Raw genomic sequence first — 10844 nt, 5'->3', positions numbered from 1 at the left:
ACAGTAACCAGACTGGCCCCTCCCTCCATTCCTGGAAATGTGAAACTTTCCAATACGTATGTGGGTGTGGCCTGAGTGAGTTGGGTGGGGTCACATGGCCCAGTTTTTCCTTCTGACAATATTTGCCCTAAACATGTTCTATTATCTCCCTCCCTGGATCTTTGCTCCAACCCAGACGCTGCCCAGAGGGGCCCCTGAGACAATAAACAGGATGGGGCACTGGGGGCTACATGGGCCAAATTACTGTAACGTTGCTCCTTGGGGGCGTGGCATGGTCAACTCCAACTCAACCCCCACTCAACTCCCACTCAACCCCCCATTCAACTCCCACTCAACCCCCACCCAACTCCAACTCAACCCCCACTCAACTCCCACTCAACTCCAACTCAACCCCCACTCAACACCCACTCAACCCCCACCCAACTCCAACTCAACCCCCACCCAACTCCAACTCAACCCCCACTCAACCCCCACCCAACTCCAACTCAACCCCCACTCAACTCCAACTCAACCCCCACTCAACTCCCACACAACCCCCATTCAACCCCCATTCAACCCCCACTCAACTCCAACTCAACCCCCACTCAACTCCCACTCAACCCCCACTTAACTCCAACTCAACCCCCACTCAACCCCCACTCAACCCCCACTCAACTCTCACTCAACCCCCACTCAACTCCTACTCAACTCCCACTCAATGCCAACTCAACCCCCACTCAACCCCCACTCAACTCCCACTCAACTCCCACTCAGCCCCCACTTAACTCCAACTCAACCCCACTCAACTCCCACTCAACCCCCACTCAACTCCAACTCAACCCCCACTCAACTCCCACTCAACCCCCACTCAACCCCCACTCAACTCCAACTCAACCCCCACTCAACTCCCACTCAACTCCAACTCAACCCCCACTCAACTCCCACTCAACTCCCACTCAACTCCAACTCAACCCCCACTCAACTCCAACTCAACCCCCACTCAACTCCCACTCAACCCCCACTCAACTCCAACTCAACCCCCACTCAACTCCAACTCAACCCCCACTCAACTCCAACTCAACCCCCACTCAACTCCCACTCAGCCAGCAGTGAGAGCCACATTTGTGGTTATAGGGCAGAATATGGCCATGTGGGGGTCACTGTCCCATGGAGAAGGAGGGTGAGAAACCCCAGTAGATATTGGGGGGCACCAATGGGCTAGGCCAGTGCAGTAGGAATGATCTGGGCTTAGGGCTGGGTGGATGGAAGTTTCCAGTCTCAGTTCTGTGAGTTATTGTTCCACTGACAGTCGGATCCTTAGATGAACCCATCGGGCCGGATAGACCTGTTCCTCACTCCAGTACAAATGAAATGAAAGCTATGGGAGATTATTTCCCCCAGTCCCAATACTGCTGGGTGGTTCTGATCCATAATGTTCTGCTATGCTGAGCCCCCTGGAGAGGGAGGGGCACCATCCAGTGTTGCCCATGTAGCCCAGCTTGGGGCCCACCTGCTGTTTTTCCTGGGACAAAACACGGAACCAGTCAGCCCAATACTCATCATTAGCTCAACCCTCTCCCACGGAACCACTGGTCATGGAGCCAGAATTTGTTGTGGGCAGCTAAGACTTGGGCCCGATTTACAGTTGCCCGGGGGGGGCAATAGAATCTACAAGGAAGTTTGGGGTGAGGCATGTGACTGGGGGGGTGAGACATGTGACTGGGGGGGTGAGGGCCCCACCGGGGAGGAACAAGGAAGTTGGTGCCAAATTTCTGTCATTCCACAGAGAAGGTGCACTGGGCCCTGTGCTTGTACCTATAGGAGCCGGCGGGGCAGATTCTGTCAGTGCGGGGCAGATTCTGTCAGTGCGGGGCAGGTTCTGTCAGTCTGGGGCAGGTTCTGTCAGTGCGGGGCAGGTTCTGTCAGTGCGGGGCAGGTTCTGTGGGACCCGTCAGGACACCATGATGACTCTAATGTGGGGCCCCTTGCTCCTCACTCTCTCAGCCACCACCTTGATATCCCACGGAGATGTGGTCCCTGAAGGTAAGTCCCTCCTGGGGCCCCTAACTGCCCCCTATATACATATATCTACATACCCCCAGTTCAGCACTCGGCAAAGTCATTTGGGGGCATTGCATGGGGTTGATACAGTTGGTGGATATGGGGCCTGGGGGGCACGAGTGGGCACAGCTGGTGGGGAGTTGTATCAGGAGTCAGAACCAGCAGTGCAGGGAAGGGAAAGGGACAGACACAGTGACAGTTACACATAACTATAAACCCAGTGAGAATGAGGGATGAATGGGTATTGGGGAGTTGTATCAGGAGTCAGAACCAGCAGTGCAGAGAAGGGAAATGGACAGACACAGTGACAGTTACACATAACTATAAACCCAGTGAGAATGAGGGATGAATGGGTATTGGGGAGTTGTATCAGGAGTCAGAACCAGCAGTGCAGGGAAGGGAAAGGGACAGACACAGTGACAGTTACACATAACTATAAACCCAGTGAGAATGAGGGATGAATGGATATTGGGGAGTTGTATCAGGAGTCAGAACCAGCAGTGCAGGGAAGGGAAAGGGACAGACACAGTGACAGTTACACATAACTATAAACCCAGTGAGAATGAGGGATGAATGGGTATTGGGGAGTTGTATCAGGAGTCAGAACCAGCAGTGCAGGGAAGGGAAAGGGACAGACACAGTGACAGTTACACATAACTATAAACCCAGTGAGAATGAGGAATGAATGGATATTGGGGAGTTGTATCAGGAGTCAGAACCAGCAGTGCAGGGAAGGGAAAGGGACAGACACAGTGACAGTTACACATAACTATAAACCCAGTGAGAATGAGGAATGAATGGATATTGGGGAGTTGTATCAGGAGTCAGAACCAGCAGTGCAGGGAAGGGAAAGGGACAGACACAGTGACAGTTACACATAACTATAAACCCAGTGAGAATGAGGGATGAATGGATATTGGGGAGTTGTATCAGGAGTCAGAACCAGCAGTGCAGAGAAGAGAAAGGGACAGACACAGTGACAGTTACACATAACTATAAACCCAGTGAGAATGAGGAATGAATGGGTATTGGGGAGTTGTATCAGGAGTCAGAACCAGCAGTGCAGGGAAGGGAAAGGGACAGACACAGTGACAGTTACACATAACTATAAACCCAGTGAGAATGAGGAATGAATGGATATTGGGGAGTTGTATCAGGAGTCAGAACCAGCAGTGCAGGGAAGGGAAAGGGACAGACACAGTGACAGTTACACATAACTATAAACCCAGTGAGAATGAGGAATGAATGGGTATTGGGGAGTTGTATCAGGAGTCAGAACCAGCAGTGCAGGGAAGGGAAAGGGACAGGGACAGTTACACATAACTATAAACCCAGTGAGAATGAGGAATGAATGGATATTGGGGAGTTGTATCAGGAGTCAGAACCAGCAGTGCAGGGAAGGGAAAGGGACAGACACAGTGACAGTTACACATAACTATAAACCCAGTGAGAATGAGGAATGAATGGATATTGGGGAGTTGTATCAGGAGTCAGAACCAGCAGTGCAGAGAAGGGACAGACACAGTGACAGTTACACATAACTATAAACCCAGTGAGAATGAGGAATGAATGGATATTGGGGAGTTGTATCAGGAGTCAGAACCAGCAGTGCAGGGAAGGGAAAGGGACAGACACAGTGACAGTTACACATAACTATAAACCCAGTGAAAATGAGGAATGAATGGATATTGGGGAGTTTGTATCAGGAGTCAGAACCAGCAGTGCAGAGAAGGGACAGACACAGTGACAGTTACACATAACTATAAACCCAGTGAGAATGAGGAATGAATGGATATTGGGGAGTTGTATCAGGAGTCAGAACCAGCAGTGCAGGGAAGGGAAAGGGACAGACACAGTGACAGTTACACATAACTATAAACCCAGTGAGAATGAGGAATGAATGGATATTGGGGAGTTGTATCAGGAGTCAGAACCAGCAGTGCAGGGAAGGGAAAGGGACAGACACAGTGACAGTTACACATAACTATAAACCCAGTGAGAATGAGGAATGAATGGATATTGGGGAGTTGTATCAGGAGTCAGAACCAGCAGTGCAGGGAAGGGAAAGGGACAGACACAGTGACAGTTACACATAACTATAAACCCAGTGAGAATGAGGAATGAATGGATATTGGGGAGTTGTATCAGGAGTCAGAACCAGCAGTGCAGGGAAGGGAAAGGGACAGACACAGTGACAGTTACACATAACTATAAACCCAGTGAGAATGAGGGATGAATGGGTATTGGGGAGTTGTATCAGGAGTCAGAACCAGCAGTGCAGGGAAGGGAAAGGGACAGACACAGTGACAGTTACACATAACTATAAACCCAGTGAGAATGAGGGATGAATGGATATTGGGGAGTTGTATCAGGAGTCAGAACCAGCAGTGCAGGGAAGGGACAGACACAGTGACAGTTACACATAACTATAAACCCAGTGAGAATGAGGAATGAATGGGTATTGGGGAGTTGTATCAGGAGTCAGAACCAGCAGTGCAGGGAAGGGACAGACACAGTGACAGTTACACATAACTATAAACCCAGTGAGAATGAGGAATGAATGGGTATTGGGGAGTTGTATCAGGAGTCAGAACCAGCAGTGCAGGGAAGGGAAAGGGACAGACACAGTGACAGTTACACATAACTATAAACCCAGTGAGAATGAGGAATGAATGGATATTGGGAAGTTATATCAGGAGTCAGAACCAGCAGTGCAGGGAAGGGAAAGGGACAGACACAGTGACAGTTACACATAACTATAAACCCAGTGAGAATGAGGAATGAATGGGTATTGGGGAGTTGTATCAGGAGTCAGAACCAGCAGTGCAGGGAAGGGAAAGGGACAGACACAGTGACAGTTACACATAACTATAAACCCAGTGAGAATGAGGAATGAATGGGTATTGGGGAGTTGTATCAGGAGTCAGAACCAGCAGTGCAGGGAAGGGAAAGGGACAGACACAGTGACAGTTACACATAACTATAAACCCAGTGAGAATGAGGAATGAATGGGTATTGGGGAGTTGTATCAGGAGTCAGAACCAGCAGTGCAGGGAAGGGAAAGGGACAGACATAGTGACAGTTACACATAACTATAAACCCAGTGAGAATGAGGGATGAATGGGTATTGGGGAGTTGTATCAGGAGTCAGAACCAGCAGTGCAGGGAAGGGAAAGGGACAGACATAGTGACAGTTACACATAACTATAAACCCAGTGAGAATGAGGGATGAATGGGTATTGGGGAGTTGTATCAGGAGTCAGAACCAGCAGTGCAGGGAAGGGAAAGGGACAGACATGACTCAGGGGTAGAACCAATGGGGCAGGGCTGGGGCAAATAGGAAGCCCTACATGCGCTCAGGAGTTTGTTTCTCTGTGAATCCAGCAAGGGGTTAATGAGGAGCCATGTGATGCTGTTACAGGGCCCCTATGTGAGACTGCCCCCCCCCCAGCGCTACAGGTGATTAGTGACTGGAATCCAGTGATGACAGTGGGGCCCCGGGGCAGAGAGGCATCTGGGTCATAGTTTAAACAGATTCATTTCCGTGACACCCACACACCTACCTACCTACCTACAGGCGCTACTGGGGGAGGGGCTGCCCACAACTCCCAGCACCCTAGCAACTGACTCTGGTACAGCACCCTAGCAACTGACTCTGGTACAGCACCCTAGCAACTGCCTCTGGTACTGCACCCTAGCAACTGCCTCTGGTACTGCACCCTAACAACTGCCTCTGGTACAGCACCCTAGCAACTGCCTCTGGTACTGCACCCTAGCAACTGCCTCTGGTACAGCACCCTAACAACTGCCTCTGGTACAGCACCCTAGCAACTGCCTCTGGTACAGCTGGGGGCCACAGGCTGGGAATCCCTGGGGTATGGTGTGGGGTCCCCTGGGGTGGCAGCCCCTAAGCCCCCCCTCCCGTATACCCCGCTTGTTGGCTTCCCAGTGCAGTTGTGCAGGATTCTGGGTAATGACTTAACTACGTATTTACTAGAGATCCAACAGGGCAACTATACCCAGCCCAGCAGGAAGTGGAACCAACCATAGAGAGCGCAGATAGTCGGGCAGATAGTACAGTGTAACTGGCTAACATGTAGGCACACAGCACCCTCTAGAGGCGCCCAACAGCTCTGCCCCCCCCCCCCCCCCGCCACCATTTGTTTAGCTTTAGCCCCATCCCTACAGACAACAACAGCCCCTCTGCCCCCCCAGTATCAGTGCAAAATGGGCATTAACCCATTCTGTGCATTAAGCTGCCAAGCAATGCCCCCCCTTTATACAGGGATTGTTTGTCCTTATATTGTAATATATTTCTGCCCAACTGGGTCTCACTCACCCCCGGTCTGTCCTACACTCACCCCCGGTCAGGCCCCTCCTACACTCACTCACCCCCGGTCTGTCCTACACTCACCCCCGGTCTGGCCCCTCCTACACTCACTCACCCCTGGTCTGGCCCCTCCTACACTCACTCACCCCCGGTCTGGCCTGTCCTACACTCACTCACCCCCGGTCTGGCCAGTCCTACACTCACTCACCCCCGGTCTGGCCTGTCCTACACTCACTCACCCCCGGTCTGGCCTGTCCCACACTCACTCACCCCCGGTCTGGCCTGTCCCACACTCACTCACCCCCGGTCTGGCCTGTCCCACACTCACTCACCCCCGGTCTGGCCTGTCCTACACTCACCCCCGGTCTGGCCCCTCCTACACTCACTCACCCCCGGTCTGGCCTGTCCTACACTCACTCACCCCCGGTCTGGCCTGTCCTACACTCACCCCCGGTCTGGCCTGTCCTACACTCACTCACCCCCGGTCTGGCCTGTCCTACACTCACCACTCACTCACCCCCGGTCTGGCCAGTCCTACACTCACTCACCCCCGGTCTGGCCTGTCCTACACTCACCCCCGGTCTGGCCTGTCCTACACTCACTCACCCCCGGTCTGGCCTGTCCTACACTCACTCACCCCCGGTCTGGCCTGTCCCACACTCACTCACCCCCGGTCTGGCCTGTCCTACACTCACTCACCCCCGGTCTGGCCTGTCCTACACTCACTCACCCCCGGTCTGGCCCCTCCTACACTCACTCACCCCCGGTCTGGCCAGTCCCACACTCACTCACCCCCGGTCTGGGCCTGTCCTACACTCACTCACCCCGGTCTGGCCCCTCCTACACTCACTCACCCCCGGTCTGGCCTGTCCCACACTCACTCACCCCCGGTCTGGCCTGTCCCACACTCACTCACCCCCCGGTCTGGCCTGTCCCACACTCACTCACCCCCGGTCTGGCCTGTCCCACACTCACTCACCCCCGGTCTGGCCAGTCCTACACTCACTCACCCCCGGTCTGGCCCCTCCTACACTCACTCACCCCCGGTCTGGCCTGTCCTATACTCACTCACCCCCGGTCTGGCCCCTCCTACACTCACTCACCCCCGGGTCTGGCCTGTCCCACACTCACTCACCCCCGGTCTGGCCTGTCCTACACTCACTCACCCACGGTCTGGCCTGTCCTATACTCACTCACCCCCGGTCTGGCCCCTCCTACACTCACTCACCCCCGGTCTGGCCTGTCCCACACTCACTCACCCCCGGTCTGGCCTGTCCTACACTCACTCACCCACGGTCTGGCCTGTCCTATACTCACTCACCCCCGGTCTGGCCTGTCCTGCACTCACCCCCGGTCTGGCCCCTCCTACACTCACTCACCCCCGGGTCTGGCCTGTCCCACACTCACTCACCCCCGGTCTGGCCTGTCCTACACTCACTCACCCACGGTCTGGCCTGTCCTATACTCACTCACCCCCGGTCTGGCCTGTCCCACACTCACTCACCCCCGGTCTGGCCTGTCCTACACTCACTCACCCACGGTCTGGCCTGTCCTATACTCACTCACCCCCGGTCTGGCCCCTCCTACACTCACTCACCCCCGGTACAGTAGATACAGTAGGTACCCCCCCTGTACTGTATACACAGGAATGTCTAATCTCTCTGCTTCCAGAGCCTGAGTTTGTTCTTGTTGATACCAACCTGTGCCCCATGGACGTGGATTACCCCCGGTGCGGCATCGACCCAATAGCCGGGAAACCCCAGTGTCAGACCCACACCGACTGTAAAGGGGCAGAAAGGTGCTGCTTCTCCGGCTGTAGGAAGCGCTGTCTCCTGCCCCTGCTGGGTAAGTGGGGCTCCTGCCCCTGCTGGGTAAGTGGGGCTCCTGCCCCTGCTGGGTAAGTGGGGCTCCTGCCCCTGCTGGGTAAGTGGGGCTCCTGCCCCTGCTGGGTAAGTGGGGCTCCTGCCCCTGCTGGGTAAGTGGGGCACAGTTGGTACAGGAGGCCCCTCCCATTCTGAAGAACCTCCCTGTAATCCTATCAGCTGCCCCATTCCATGCATTAGCCCCTCCCATTCAGGAGAAGCCACCTGGGCTCAGAGGGGAGGGGTTTGCTTGCACCATGAGGGCCTTTTACATCCTTTTTTCCCCCCCTGCAGATAAGTCCGGCCCCTGCCCCCCATTTAATGAGACGCTCTGTACGGATCCTGGGGGGCAGCTGCCCGAGTGCCACAGGGATGAGCAGTGCCCGGGGGCAACAAGATGCTGCAAGAGGTGCAGATGGGAGTGTGCATAGAAGGGGTAAGTACAGCTCCTTATTCATTATGAACTCCAGTACATGTTACCCCTTAATCTATTGCTGCCCCAGGGCTATTAATTCCCCATGTGCATTTGCAGGGAGGGGGCAGGGAGGGGGCAGGAAGGGGGCAGGGAGGGGTCAGGGAGGGGGCAGGGAGGGGTCAGGAAGGGGGCAGGAAGGGGGCAGGGAGGGGTCAGGGAGGGGGAGGGGTCAGGGAGGGTAAAGGTTGTGGGAATGATTGTTCCTTTCTTCCTACATTTCTACTATATAGATACACAGAAACCACAAATTGCCCCTGGGGGAGGAGCTAAGGAACTGACACCGACCTGCACCGGAACCTTCTCTGGATAATATCTGTGTCTGTATCTTTAAATCTGTACCAGTGAATATGTACCCCGAAATCTGCACCAGTGACTATGTACCCCGAAATCTGCACCAGTGAATATGTACCCCGAAATCTGCACCAGTGAATATGTACCCCGAAATCTGCACCAGTGAATATGTACCCCGAAATCTGCACCAGTGAATATGTACCCCGAAATCTGCACCAGTGAATATGTACCCCGAAATCTGCACCAGTGAATATGTACCCCGAAATCTGCACCAGTGAATATGTACCCCGAAATCTGCACCAGTGAATATGTACCCCGAAATCTGCACCAGTGAATATGTACCCCTAAATCTGCACCAGTGAATATGTACCCCCAAATCTGAACTGGTAAATATGTACCCTGAAATCTGCACCAGTGAATATGTACCCTGAAATCTGCACCGGTGAATATGTACCCCGAAATCTGCACCGGTGAATATGTACCCCGAAATCTGCACCGGTTAATATGTACCCCAAAATATGCACCAGTGAATATGTACCCCGAAATCTGCACCAGTGAATATGTACCCCTAAATCTGCACCAGTGAATATGTACCCCCAAATCTGCACCAGTGAATATGTACCCCGAAATCTGCACCAGTGAATATGTACCCCCAAATCTGCACCAGTGAATATGTACCCCGAAATCTGCACCAGTGAATATGTACCCCCAAATCTGCACCAGTGAATATGTACCCCGAAATCTGCACCAGTGAATATGTACCCCCATATCTGCACCAGTGAATATGTACCCCGAAATCTGCACCAGTGAATATGTACCCCCAAATCTGCACCAGTGAATATGTACCCCGAAATCTGCACCAGTGAATATGTACCCCCAAATCTGCACCAGTGAATATGTACCCCGAAATCTGCACCAGTGAATATGTACCCCCAAATCTGCACCAGTGAATATGTACCCCGAAATCTGCACCAGTAAATATGTACCCTGAAATCTGCACCGGTGAATATGTACCCCGAAATCTGCACCGGTGAATATGTACCCCGAAATCTGCACCGGTGAATATATACCCCGAAATCTGCACCGGTGAATATGTACCCCGAAATCTGCACCATGAAATCTGTATCAGTGAATATGTACCCCGAAATCTCATTAAATGATGATCAAATTACTTGAACTAGTGGTTGCGCCCCTGTGCATAATATGGTTGTGAACCCCCAGTTAGACAAAATACCCCTGGGGCAGAGCTCACATTCCACCCTTTCTAGGTGGTCAGAAGAAACATGGAGACTGCAGTACCCTGGGGATAAAGCCCACTCAGTAGCTCACACACCCGCATAGACCCTGGTATCTCAAGGCTTCACCCCACTTGTGGGAGGGGCTACGTACTTACCAGGTGGGCTCTCACTTGACTCACTTTAGACACCCAAGAAGCCCCCGCACAATCTAGAATTTGGCGCCTCAGCCCAATCTGGCTTAAATACCTGATATCCCCCAAGCCAGCAATGAAGCCACTGTACAATATTGGGAGGGCAATGCCAATTCTACCCCCCCAAGTGCCCTCTGGGATGCCTCCAGAGCAGTTATACGGGTCAAATTGAGACAAGCCATTAAACGCCAAGAGCAAGTGGATCTCCTTGAGGCTAATATGTTACAGGCGCAGAAGGACTACGCAGCCCAACCCGCCAGGCAATTCAATGTGGGGAGCTCTAACACTGAAACAAGTGGATCTCCTTGAGGCTAATTTGTTCCAGGCGCAGAAGGACTACGCAGCCCAACCCACCAGGCAATTCAATGTGCTGAGCTCTAACACTGAAACAAGTGGATCTCCTTGAGGCTAATTTGT

At 53.1% G+C, this 10844-nt stretch overlaps 1 protein-coding gene across 1 annotated transcript; it reads left to right on the top strand.

Annotated features, from left to right (window-relative positions):
• Window positions 1–1762: 1762 nt before the first annotated feature.
• LOC116410829 (WAP four-disulfide core domain protein 12-like) lies at window positions 1763–9066 on the top strand. The gene is made up of 4 exons (XM_031901962.1): window positions 1763–2022; window positions 8042–8215; window positions 8527–8668; window positions 8938–9066. Exons 1-3 carry the CDS (start codon window positions 1941–1943, stop codon window positions 8661–8663), a joined length of 393 nt encoding a protein of 130 aa, XP_031757822.1. The 5' UTR covers window positions 1763–1940; the 3' UTR covers window positions 8664–8668; window positions 8938–9066.
• The last annotated feature ends 1778 nt before the right edge of the window (window positions 9067–10844 follow it).

This window comes from Xenopus tropicalis, chromosome 5, assembly GCF_000004195.4.
Source record: "Xenopus tropicalis strain Nigerian chromosome 5, UCB_Xtro_10.0, whole genome shotgun sequence".
Lineage (NCBI taxonomy): Eukaryota > Metazoa > Chordata > Amphibia > Anura > Pipidae > Xenopus > Xenopus tropicalis.
Note: the sequence above shows the minus strand (reverse complement) of the source record. Positions and strands in the feature narration are given on the sequence as shown.